The sequence below is a fragment of the Salvelinus alpinus genome, chromosome 18 (genome assembly GCF_045679555.1).
Source record: "Salvelinus alpinus chromosome 18, SLU_Salpinus.1, whole genome shotgun sequence".
NCBI lineage: Eukaryota > Metazoa > Chordata > Actinopteri > Salmoniformes > Salmonidae > Salvelinus > Salvelinus alpinus.
Genome location: NC_092103.1, coordinates 37,948,159 through 37,961,839, shown reverse-complemented (window position 1 = coordinate 37,961,839; position 13,681 = coordinate 37,948,159). Strand labels below are relative to the sequence as shown.

The following is a 13,681-nucleotide window of genomic DNA, read 5'->3' as shown; positions in this document are numbered from 1 at the left end:
TGTAACAGTATAACTTTAGTACGTCCCCTCGCCCCGACACGGGCGCGAACCAGGAACCCTCTGTAATCACATAACAGAGAGACACGTGATTTTATACAAATGTAAGCAAGGTTTGAAATGATTCTTGCGGTCAATTTTCAGTCTACAAATGATTTGTAATTATGTTCTGGCCGCCCGACCATCCGCTCCAGAACAAAATCGTCCCGTGGCTGAATCTAGTTGATGATCCCTGATATACTTTTGTATATATAGTGTACACGGTATGTGGAAACCCCTTCAAATTAGCGGATTCGGCTATTTTAGCCACACCCGTTGCAGACAGGTGTATAAAATCGAGCACACAGCCATGCAATCTCCATAGACAAACATTGGCAGCAGTAGAATGGCCTTACTGAAGAGCTCAGTGACTTTCAACGTGGCACCGTCATATGATGCCACCTTTCCAACAAGTCAATTCATCAAATTTCTGCCCTGCTAGAGCTGCCCCGATTAACTGTAAGTGCTGTTATTGTGAATTGGAAACGTCTAGGAGCAACAACGGCTCAGCCGCGAAGTGGTAGGCCACACAAGCTCACAGAACGGGACTGCTGAGTGCTGATGCGTATAGTGTAAAATTGTGTCTGTCCTCGGTTGCAACACCCACTACCGAGTTCCAAACTGCCTTTGGAAGCAACGTCAGCACAATAACTGTTTGTCGGGAGCTTCATGAAATGGGTTTCCATGGCCGAGCAGCCTCACACAAGCTTAAGATCACCATGCGCAATGCCAAGCGTCGGCTGGAGTGGTTTAAAGCTTGCCGCCATTGGACTCTGGAAGAGTGTAAACGAGTTCTCTGGAGTGATGAATCAGGCTTCACCATCTGGCAGTCCAAAGGACGAAATCTGGGTTTGGTGGATGACAGGAGAAAGCTACATGCCCGAATGCATAGTGCCAACTGTAAAGTTTGGTGCAGGAGGAATAATGGTCTGGGGCTGTTTTACATGGTTTGGGCCCCTTAGTTCCAGTGAAGGGAAATCTTAACGCTACAGCATACAATGACATTCTAGACGATTCTGTTTGGGGAAGGCCCTTTCCTGTTTCAGAATGACAATGCCCCATGCACAAAGTGAGGTCCATACAAAAATGGTTTGTGTGGAAGAACTTGACTGGCCTACACAGAACCCTGACCTCAACCCCATCGAACACTTTTGGGATGAATTGGAACGCCGACTGCGAGCCAGGCCTAATCGCCCAACATCAGTGCCCGACCTCACTAATGTTCGTGGCTGAATGGAAGCAAGTACCTGCAGCAATGTTTCAACATCTAGTGGAAAGCCTTCCCAGAAGAGTGGAGGCTGTTGTGGCAGCAAAAGGGGGACCAACTCCATATTAAGTGAGAAGTGGTAGATCTGTTCTAAAGTATGTGTGTTATTTCTATGCTTCCCGTTATTAAGTTTAGTTTTTGCGTCTTTTACTTTAGGTTTTGTACACCAGCTTCAAACTGAAAATACAATTTCACAGCGCTTTAGATGGTACACAATGACTGCTTGTTTTGTCACAAACTGAAATTTGGCAAACTATTCAAATTTGATCAAAAAGGAAATGCCGGAGCAATTTCTGCATATTGCACCATTCATATAATAAATTAACAACACTGACACAAAAATTAAACAAAAACAGAGTTTAATTTTGGTAGGTTACATTAGCTGTGGTATGTACAAGGTGTATCAGACAGAAAAGGCATCTGGTAAATCTCAGCACCTATGCTTCTATGGAAGAATTATGGTTGGTATGTCGTTTCAATGGGAAGAGATCAGAGTTGAGAATACCTCTAATATGCCTGAATGTCAAAACAACCCAGAGGCCCAGAATCTCCCAGTCCTGAAAATAATTCACCCTCTCCTATCTACAATAGTAGCTTCTTATTTACAACCAATCTGTACATCATGTTCATATTTACAATGAGCAGGACAGTACCTGAGGGAGTAAGAGCATATTATCTCTAGGTGGAAAGATGGGGAGAAATGTATTGCAGGGAAATGGGGGGGGGGGTTCAAAGCTTCAGATCCGTTGAGCAGCTTGAAGGAAGGTTAGAACCATTTTTGATAACTGAAACTGGACATTTGATATACACTGAGTGCATCCCTTCATGGCAGCAGTGTATCCATCTGCAAATTGATTTTTTCAGCAGGAAAATGACCCATGCTACAAGGCTAGGATTGTCCAGGAATGGTTCCACAAAGAGTGGCCTGCCCAGTCACCAGATCTAAATCCAATTGAGCATCTGCGGGATGAGATTGAACAAGCTATTCAGAGCAGAGATCCACTACCAGCCAACTTGACACAACTGTGGAAAGCATTGGAGTCAACATGGGCCAGCATCCCTGTGGAACGCTTTGGACACCTTGTAGAGTCCATGCACTGAATAAATGAGGCTGTTCTGAGAGCTAAAGAGGGTCCAACTCAATATTATGAAGGTGTTCCTAATGTTTTGTACACTCGGTGCACAAGGTCATGTAATAACAATTTCAAAGAAACCTTTATCTGGTATGGTGACAATAGTTCTACCAAATCTCATAATTCAAACCAGTTTGCGTTGTATTCAAAATAATTGGGAAAGAGCTCTGCCTTCCCTATTTCCGCATGCTTTTGAATTCACCGCTAAATGGTTTAATCCTTTTCCATAAATGACTAGCTATGCTCCAAAAAAAGTTGCAAGAGTCTGGGTGTTGTTAAACCCCGCTGTCCTGGCTAAATTCCCAGTCAGGCCCTCAGACAATCATGCCCACATAATCACCCCCTGATTCTTAATTAGTATGATGCACTTCCTCATCTGTCCACTGTGACAGCTGGGTCATGTTCAGTAGGTAACACGGGTGGTAAAATGTTTTGAAACAGAAAACGAAAACAAGTCCAGGTAGTGTCTCCCCGTTTCAGTCTTTTTCTTCTGTTTCATGCCTACTGAACTCGAGCGTCATCATCCAGGTGGAAGTAGTGGATAATAATAAAACTATTTGAGCACTTGCTACACAAATCCAGTTCATTATTATTATTATTATTATGAATAAAATAAGAAACCATGAAAATGACTTCTCCTGCCTTAACTTCAGTTTCAGCCGTAAACCAATACATTTTCTGTAATGGGCCTTCTGGCATCTGCATGGCTAAAATCTGTCTGTGCAACACATTAGCAGTAAGCTTATTGAGGAAAACAAAAAGCAATAAATGATCAAATAAAATGAACAAAAACACTTGTTTAAAATCTGGAGCCTTTTGTTTTCTCCTAGTGAAATAGATGCCCTGGACTTAACAGTGTACCAGAGCCCTGCAATCATTTCATTTTAGTGTCAAACATACCAAAATGGCCCCACAGCAGTGTTGTATGAATCATAATCGTCGCAAAACTATTGTCCATTTTCTCTCTCATTATACAATGTAAATGAACAATTTTGAAACAAGTTATCCTCCATTGAAACCAACCAGGACAATACACTCTGTCTTTATTTTGTGTGTATGTGTTTTATTATGGTACAAGGTGTGCATGTGTGTGTGTTTTATTTAGTGCTTGTGCATGTGTATGCAGTACTGTATGTGCAAACATAGTGTTTGAGGATGTGTATATGAAGAGGTGCACCTACTGTCAATATTCAGTATGTTTTTGATTGTGTGATGCAGCGTTTCAGAGTGGGCTTCAGTTCACTGGTTTCACAGGCCTGGCTGGACACTCAGCCTTCACGGACCTCCACATGCTCACCTTCACTCTCTTCCTAGCTCAATGTGGTTCCCTGTGGCTCAAAGGTTGAATCATGAAGGGCACAAAGACTCCCAGGCCCTTCTGAACCATTCAAACTCCCAGGCCCTTCTGAACCATTCAAACTCCCAGGCCCTTCTGAACCATTCAAACTCCCAGGCCCTTCTGAACCATTCAAACTCCCAGGCCCTTCTGAACCATTCAAACTCCCAGGCCCTTCTGAACCATTCAAACTCAGGTTGTCATGTTACATGTTTTCTCCCAGTCTGGGTGACTCAGGAGTCACTGGATTTCTGATTCTGTAGTTAGTCCATCCTTCCAGCTCTTCCTCATTTTAGTAACCGCAACATTATTCTCTCTGTTGAAGTCATCACAACAAGCAGATCATTTATTATTCAAATCCTGATGACTGGACGATAAACCTCCCCCATCTCTGCCTCTCCCAGTCCGAGACCTTCCTCCCCCATCTCTGCCTCTCCCAGTCCGAGACCTTCCTCCCCCCTCTCTGCCTCTCCCAGTCAGAGACCTTCCTCCCCCCTCTCTGCCTCTCCCAGTCAGAGACCTCCCTCCCCCCTATCTCTGCCTCTCCCAGTCAGAGACCTCCCTCCCCCCCATCTCTGCCTCTCCCAGTCTGAGACCTTCCTCCCCCCTCCCTGCCTCTCCCAGTCAGAGACATCCCTCCCCCAGTCAGAGTTTCATGGTGGGTGTGGCCACCACGGGTGGGGTTGGTGGGTGTGGTAGAGATGGGACAGAATACAGTTTCCCGGAGGATGCGTCTTTATCACACTAGTCCAGAAGGCTGCGGTAACACCAATAAATATTAGCTTGCACACCGCCGTTAAAACTCCAAAGAAGAAGAAGCATCCCCACCCATGGCCCATCATCACGCCTTGTACATGTTGATGGGGCTGCTAAGCGCCAGCTGGCCGTTGGGCGCCACCTCCATGCTGGCCTCTTCCTCCAGCAGGCCCGACACGTCCCCCATGTTGGGCAGGCTGTCGTGGTAGCTGCTGATGCTGATGTTATCCTCCTTAAGCTCGATGGTCCAGAACGGAGCGTTCAGCTTGCGGTTGCGGTATTCACGGTAGGTATAGACACCGCCCGCCACGCCCATCAGCACCACCACTGCCACAATGATCACCGCGAGGACGATGACATTGAACTGGGTCCAGGAGACCTCGGAGATGGCGGCCGTGGTGTTGGCGAGGAGACCTGGTGTGGTGCTGGAGGCTGTGGTGGTCAGCTGAGTGGTGGTGGCGTTGGAGGTGGAAGTCATAGTTTGGCCACTAGAGGGGGTAGTGGTGGTGGAGCGCAGGGTCAGGGTGGTGGTGGAGGCGGTTGTTGTCGTGTTCTGCTCAGGGGTGGGAGTGACTATAGCTGGGGAAGAGAGGCAAGTGTGTCTGTTTAGCACAATGAACACTCTTGATAAAGGTCACTGCTAATTGTTTAACTATTATGCATCCTCAGCTTTGTTTGTTGATTTTATTATACATCTTTAATATTACAGTGGAATTATTCAATGGTGATAACAGGAGAATATCTCAGTCATAGAAACGTTGTTAATGTATATTTAACACTTTCACAGTGTACATATGAATCCATTGTTATAATCTAGTATTATATTAACGCTTATAAGAGTGATGAAAAAATAACACTGCATTAGAGTTACATTGTCAAAATTTTAATTTAACACAGAGATGAAATTTAACACTACCAGAGTTAATTGCTTTGAAGCACTTGCCATCCACATGAAAAGATAGTCGGTAGAACAAAGATGATGATTATTATTAAATGATTCTGACCTTTGCAGCTGTGGATGATGGCACTACCCACGTATCCTTCAGCGCAGCGCTCGCAGTGTTTCCCCGACGTGTTGTTGACGCAGCTCAGGCAGTGGCCCGTCTCAGGGTTGCAGATGCGGGGCGAGGTCCCGGGGTCGGCGTTCCCGCTGCAGTTGCAAGGAAGGCAGATGCTGTCCGCATTGTAGAAGCCACCCCTGCACTGGTCACAGTGGGGCCCCTGGTACTCTGGCTTACACTGGTCACACACAGATTGTCCCCTGGGGTCTGGGAGGAAGATAGAAACATCACAGCATGATTCAGTATGGGGAGTCAAGAAGACCTTCTACCACTAGGTGGTGGTAGCATTCTATGGGATAAACATTTTGGAGCGCTTGACAGTAGCATGGGTTGTGCTTGTATGATAGACAATTGAACACTTCAAACTGAAAAATAGAAATTATGCTTTACACAGCACAATAAGAGCTTTTTTGTGAGAACAAAACGCTAATATTACGACGTCCTTTTATTTATTTTTTGGATGGCAAATCTCTGCACAAAGCAACTTTTCTCAGGATGCATAAGCGCTGTGGCAGAGATGTAACATTACAGTTCCACCAGAGACAACTTCACATGTGAAGCATTCAGGAATGTGCTAGGCTAAAGTGTCCCCCCCACTTGCTTATATTGACGGGTTTCATTTATTCTCTCTGTGGATAAGAAGTCAACATACAGTACGTCATGGCCTTGCTCAGTTGGTAGAGCATGGTGTTTGCAAAGCCAGGATAGTGGGTTCAGTTCCCAGGACTGTCCATATGTAAAATGTATGCACTCATGACTAAGTCACTTTGGATAAAAGCATCTGCTAAATGACATATATTATTATTATTATTATTGACAAAGATGCTAGGATACCATCAAGAAGCTGAGTACACTAACTTTCAACGCCCATCCCGTCACACCAAGATCCCATCACACTAAGATAGTGATTTGTCCTCTGCACATACTGTACACCTAGTTGACCAGAAACATCCAATGTCCCTCTGTGGCTACAATCCTATCACCAGATGCATTTTACAACCAGAAGTACACAGGGCCAAACAGTCTAGAACAAATAATATCAGAAAGAAAGGTGGTGTGTCCATTCTCTCATTCATGCACCTCCTAAATGGTGGAATTGCATGAGCAGCTAGTCCTGTACTATTAAACTGAATCCCCAACATATGACTGACACATTTCTGTTCTACATCGGAGCTCCACAATCTGTGCGGTTGGTTCCACTCTTCCCTTTGTTTCTGTGCCCTCTTTACTCCAAATCTAATGAAAAAAGGATTAACAACAGAAGCCTCTGTTATCCGCCAGAGGCGAGTCGTGTTCAAAAAAACTGTGAAAACAAACCATAACAAGATCTCCTCAAAATGCATCGTCTTTGTTTTTTATGCCCTGAATTTTAATCACTAAACTCAAAATGGATGTGTCGTGGCCCACAAAGTCTAAGGTCTTCAGAGAAAAAACATGCCAGAGAGACTGTGCGTACAGTAATCTCGTTCTCAGACACACTGGGGGCACTGTAGTTTAATAGCTTTCATTAAGAGTGAGTACTGACTTCAAATGTATTGTCAGATATCATTAATTAATCGATCAGTCACTTGCTCTTATGGCAACGAGAGGTAATTAAAGAATGCAAAAGCACCATTTCTTCTACTGTTTTACTATTTGAGTTAACTTTACCTCATGATTGTTCAATTGTGAGGAAGATAAACAAAAAGGTGTGAAATTTGCTCTGGTGCAAAGGCTTGGTGAATGGTGACATATAAATCTAAATCTAAGCACTAGAACCCCACTCTGTACCTTCTCTCACTTTGCCTTCTGCAAAGGACTGCCAACAGAATGTAAACCAAGCAGATCAAAGAACCTCGACTCATCAGATGATTGCCACTCAGGAGGAATACACTTTGAGCTAAACCAATTTCACAGGTAATGTGCAGAGTAACAGGCTAGGAGGATAATGACCATCATCAGTCACAGCAGGGAAATAGAAGGCGGTGACAATTAGTGAAATATTAGAGGGGCTCATTTAAAAGCATTTACTGTTGCAGCAGAGGCTGAAAATTCATTTCACACACACGCTTATACACACAATGACAGGTTAGTGACGCATGCTGGAACTATTCAGGTTCCTCAGACACTCCTTGAAACCTGTGTGGTGCGTGCCAGACGATTAAAACCTGTGTGGTGCGTGCCAGACGATTAAAACCTGTGTGGTGCGTGCCAGACGATTAAAACCTGTGTGGTGCGTGCCAGACGATTAAAACCTGTGTGGTGCGTGCCAGACGATTAAAACCTGTGTGGTGCGTGCCAGACGATTAAAACCTGTGTGGTGCGTGCCAGACGATTAAAACCTGTGTGGTGCGTGCCAGACGATTAAAACCTGTGTGGTGCGTGCCAGACGATTAAAACCTGTGTGGTGCGTGCCAGACGATTAAAACCTGTGTGGTGCGTGCCAGATCATTGTAGGGAGCCTAATGACACTACATTATCTAGTGAAAAAGTGTCATTTGACAGAGTGAGTGAGAGAGAGACAGAGAAACAGTTTCCTCTTCTAGCATTGGCCTTTTTACCTTTCGCCTAATAAATATCCAGCCTCAGTGTATTGGGTGAACCAGAATGTAAAATAATTTGCATTGCAAATGTGATAAATCCTTCATGTGCAATTCATTTGACTTTTGCCACAGGGGAGTCCCATTTTAAAACATACAGAACTGCTGTATTAATGTTGGTCAAAACACAGACTTGTATCTGTCTGCAGAAATTGCCTGAGCCTACAAGGTCATGGCCATAACTAAAGCAAAACTGGAACCTCTGACGTCCCCTTGTCCCACCATACCTTATTTATCTCAATGTGCAGCTTCCAGTGAACAGCAGAGGGGAAATTGTGTTACTTCGATTTTGACCTTACATCGATTAAGATGAGCAGAGTAAGGTGTTTTTTACATGACTAATGCCATACTCAGCCTACTGCCATAATCAGTTTGATATCAAATTATTAATGTGCATGTAAACGTACTCAGTGTTTCATATACACTGGTTGTTAATACTTTTTGGGGATATAGAGTGGCCCTGGAGGGGGAAACAAAGCAGGGGAACCTCTGGTCTGAAAACTACAGGATGACAGGAAGTTGTACTGTTGGTCCGCTCCTGTGTTGTGGAAGGAAACAGCAGGGTGGCTGCCAGCTGGACACGTGGCCCCTTAATAAACTCATCTGTCAGCACCACTGACAAGGAACTAACAAACAGATACAGGAAACACAGCATGCTACCTTTCAAAACGAGGACTTAGAATCAGGAAAAGCACGTAACTGCCTCTTGAAACCATTTAACATTACATGTATGTACAGTACCATGTTGATCATTTATCTAGTGAATTGTTGAATTATTAACTGAGTACCAGTGTAGAGGCTTCTTCCCAAAAGACATTCATAGGCCTTCGAGTAGTTAATTAAAACCTCAAAGTGACATATTCATAGATTTGGGTCATGTGTACACAGGATGGCCCAATTTCTGACCCGATAGCAAATTAATGGAGGCAGGATCCTTCCCTAGATGGAAAACGCTCACAAAATTACAAGAATCAGCATTGGTCTGAAATCTATGAGGTTCTGTATGTATTGTATATTGAAATTCAGCTTTTAGCAGCATATGAATAAACAAAAAAATGTTTTTGGTTGTTGCAGTTTCCTTCTATCACATCATATTAAAAATGGCTTTGGATTTCCATGGGTCAGGGGTGTTGTGAGGTGACTGACAGAGACCTCAACCCACACGACCCTTATATTATACATCTCCAAGCCTGTTTGCTTGATAGACTAGACTACAGTATAACACTCCCGCTTACAATTCGCTCAGCGTCTTGGCCAGTGACGCTGTGACCAATGCTACCCATGCTAGACAGAGCATGTGAAACTAAACCAAGATCTGGGACACACGAGCGAGGAGGCATGTGGTAGCTAGGGGGCTCCCCCCAGTTTCCTTCACTGCTTAGTGGATGACAAGAATCTCCCCTCCCTCCCCTCTCATCCTTCTCTCCTCCTCAGCAAACACACACACTTCAATCTTCTGAGTCAGTGGAGAATAAGATGAGACGTGCCGAAGCACATATATATATTTTTTTACATTTTTGTCATTTAGCAGACATTCTTATCCAGAGCGACTTACAAGAGCAATTAGGGTCGCCTTGCTCAAGGGCACAGACATATATTTCACCCAGTTGGCTGAGGGATTCGAACCAGCGACCTTTAAGTTACTGGACAAACGCTATTAAAAGCTAGGATACCTGCCACCCAACACACGCTCAAGGGGTCAAGCTGTCGCCCCCACTGCACATCCAAATCTAGGGACCAGGTTGTAAGTTTAACAGGAGAAGACATGCTCCTAAACGTGCTGAAGAAGCAGTTATGCAGAAGTTTGTTGTAAAAATGTGAATGAGTCGTGAAATACCCATCCAATATCGGCATAGCTATATATTTAGATTTTATGATTGGTAGGTGATAAAATGCAATAAAATGCTACATTATCCTTCTTGGATTTACTAACTCAAATAAACATAACACACAGAATTCCATTCAGTATGCTGCTGTTGTATACAGTCAGTGAAGTATTGGATGAATGGATGCAATAATCTCTGGAACAAGCAAACCAAATTAATTCTAAAAGCTTTAACAAGAGCAGGGTATTTTGTTTCATTTGAAACAGCATAACATTTTATTAAAGAAGATACTAGCCTATTTCATAGTCAGCAGCCAGGCGTTGCTCGGTAGACAAAAACACCCCAGGACGCACTGTATCTGATTGACCCTCCATTTGTATGCATTGGACTGCAGGAGCATTTATCCCCATCATCAACTTAGCCAGAGGGGCTTTCACAGCCCTCCCAGTGCATTATCAGGGGTACAGGCATTTTAACACTTGTTGGCGTTGCCAGGGCAACCAGTCTCTTCCTCTGTGGTCCCTTCAGTTTGGCTGTCAATCATTCTTACTGTGCATTAAACGCTGTGTGAGTGAGTGAATAGTAGTAGTAGTGTGTGTAGTTAAATGACAGAGACGGGGAGTTGGATCCATCAATAGATACTAAAAAGATTGAATGAAGACTGAACGGTGCTAAAACAGCTGTGACGCTTCCACATCAAGGACAATCTAGGTACATCTAATATATTGTGCCATTATATAGGTAGAGTATGAAGGACAAGAGTGAATCAATTGCCATTAAAGGTGGTGGTAAGCAATTCAACAATTTGATGGTATACTGTTACATGCAATAACTTTAAAAAGGTCCAATGCAGCCATTTTTATCTCAATGTCAAATCATTTCTGGGTAGCAATTAAGTATCTTACTGTGACGGTTTTCAATTTATTTATAATTTTTAATATGTGGTTCTCAGCCAAGAGCAATTTCTCAAGCAAGAATTTAGCTAGGACTGTCTGGGAGTGGTCTGACCGGGGAGGGAGAGTGGTCTGACCGGGGAGGGGGAGTGGTCTGACCGGGGAGGGGGAGTGGTCTGACTGGGGAGGGGGAGTGGTCTGACCGGGGAGGGAGAGTGGTCTGACCGGGGAGGGAGAGTGGTCTGACCGGGGAGGGAGAGTGGTCTGACCGGGGAGGGAGAGTGGTCTGACTGGGGAGGGAGAGTGGTCTGACCGGGGAGGGAGAGTGGTCTGACTGGGGAGGGAGAGTGGTCTGACTGGGGAGGGGAAGTGGTCTGACTGGGGAGGGGAAGTGGTCTGACTGGGGAGGGGAAGTGGTCTGACTGGGGAGGGGAAGTGGTCTGACTGGGGAGGGGGAAACTGAAAACTAGCTGTTATTGGCTGAGAGGTTTGGAACTCTCTTTCTTATTGATCCATAAACTAATTTACAGCCTGGTGATGTCACCAGGCAGGGCAAGACTCCATCCCACCAAAACAGGCTGAAATTTCAGGTGGTCTTTTCAAACAGCTCTTACACTAAAAGGGCATTATTATCCTTTCCACAATTTCACAGTATTATTTCAAAATCAAGTTTTTGACTGCACCTTGCCTTTAAATATACCAATCTAAGCAATTCAAAATCCTAAAAAAAAAGTAGGCTAAAATCATCATAATACCTTCAAACCAAGTAGTTTAATGACACAATCCCTGGCAGAGTTGGTATTCCTCAAAGTGGTTGTGTAATAACTTGGTTTGAATTACTTGAGAGATGGCACGCCTATAGTCTGAACAGCATTCCAGGGCAGTGACTAAGTAACACATTGGAACTGTCTCTCTTCGCCCATAGACTAATTTTAAGGTATGATTTAAAAAATATATTTTATCATGTGTGAACTATCCCATTAATCCTGAGTTCATATGCAAACTCTCATAACCCAGATTAGGCAAACTCCTGAACTAAAAAGCCTGCTCAGTGGAAAATCTAAATCTCCAGCGAAAATGCTTTTCAAGTCATTCCATGAATGGCCTTATGAGCAGGGGCGCAACTTTGGTTTTAGAAGTGGAGGGGACATAATATTTTTTTTCTCTCGGATAAACACTCCAAAACTGCCTACCTGACCGCTCGGAGGCGTTCGCATGGTCCTAAAGCACACAGTAGCCTCATTTGTATCACATTCCAATGATAAAACTGGTAGGGGGCACAAAAATGCAATTTCAGAATGTGGAGGGGCCTGGTGAAAGTTGCACCCCTGCTTATGAGCACAACCTGTGTGTATTTAATCCACTTTTTATCCTTGTGCAGAAGGTCACTAATTGCCTACTTACCCTGCAGTCTAAACACAGAGCACTTAATCACTGTGAAATGGCTACTTTTGCAGTCTCTCCTTCACAAGAAGGAAGCATCAGGAGTAATTTCAAGGAGGATAAGATGTATATTGGATGCATTTATCACTTTGATAGATGACTTAAGCCTGCTTGTAAGAGAATCGTTCTGCAGGGCAGTGATCCCTACAGAGTGCCATCTCCTTCTAGAGAAAACTACTTTAAAATCAGGGATTGCTAAATAAACCTTGTCGTTAATTGGGGCTAAAGTTATAAGGCTTCATAAAATGAAACAAACCCCCAAAGGCTATGGTGGGGAAGGCTATTTGATTGGTAGGTGGTAGATTATGGTGAGAAGATGGCCTGGGATCACCAGACAGAATTTTGCTTCGCTAAATATCAGTCTAGAATAGGTCTTAAAGAGAAGCCATTTTTTTTAAAACAGATCAGAAAACACCCGGTCTGATCAGTGTCCTCTAAAGAGCCTTTATCTCAAGTATGTTATACAGCATGAACAGGAGTGGACCACACAGAGAGGGGAGGAGAGAGAGAGGGGGGAGAAATGATAAAACATACACAGACCACAAATTCCAATTGGCTATACTTAAACACTAACATCATCCTCAGTTCTGGAATTCTCCCCAATATTTGGAACCAAGGACTGATCATCCCAATCCACAAAAGTGAAGACAAATTTGACCCCAATACCAACCATGGGATATGAGTCAACAACAACCTTGGGAATATCCTCTACATCATCATTAACAACAGACTCGTACATTTCCTCAGTGAAAACAATGTACTGAGCAAATGTCAAAAGTATGTGGAGGTCAGGGTTCTGTGCAGGCCAGTCAAGATTTCCCTTCACTGGAACTAAAGGGGATAGCCCAAACCATGAAAAACAGTCCCAGACCATTATTCATTCCTCTTCCACCAAACTTTACAGTTGGCACTATGCATTCGGGGAGGTAGTGTTCTCGTGGCATCCGCCAAACCCAGATTCGGCCGTCGAACTGCCAGACGGTGAAGCATAATTCATTACTCCAGAGAACCCGTTTCCACTGCTCCAGAGTCCAATGGAGGCGAGCTTTACACCACTCCAGCCGTTGCTTGGCAATGCGCATGGTGATCTTAGGCTTGTGTGCGGCTGCTCGGCATTGGAAACCCATTTCATGAAGCTCCTAACGTTGCTTCCAGGGGCATTTTCTTGGTGAGTGTGCGCTTCAGCACTCGGCGGTCCCGTTCTGTGAGCTTGTGTGGCCTACCACTTCGTAGCTGAGCCGTTACAGCTCTAGCAGGGCAGAAATTTGATGAACTGACTTGTTGGAAAGGTGGCATCCTATGACGGTGCCACGTTGAAAGTCACTGAGGTCTTCAGTATGGCCATTCTACT

General features: G+C 44.2%; 1 protein-coding gene across 1 annotated transcript in view; it reads right to left on the bottom strand.

The window, feature by feature from the left end:
- Positions 1 to 4,346: 4,346 nt before the first annotated feature.
- The window catches only part of LOC139543455 (multiple epidermal growth factor-like domains protein 9), a 69,358-nt gene continuing 60,023 nt past the window's right edge, over positions 4,347 to 13,681 (bottom strand). Inside the window, exons 6-7 of the mRNA XM_071349556.1 lie at positions 5,533 to 5,854; positions 4,347 to 5,107 (exon numbers count right to left, since the gene is read on the bottom strand). Of these exons, the coding sequence (XP_071205657.1) occupies positions 4,614 to 5,107; positions 5,533 to 5,854 (816 nt within the window). The 3' untranslated portion in view covers positions 4,347 to 4,613. The remainder of the gene's footprint in view (positions 5,108 to 5,532; positions 5,855 to 13,681) is intronic.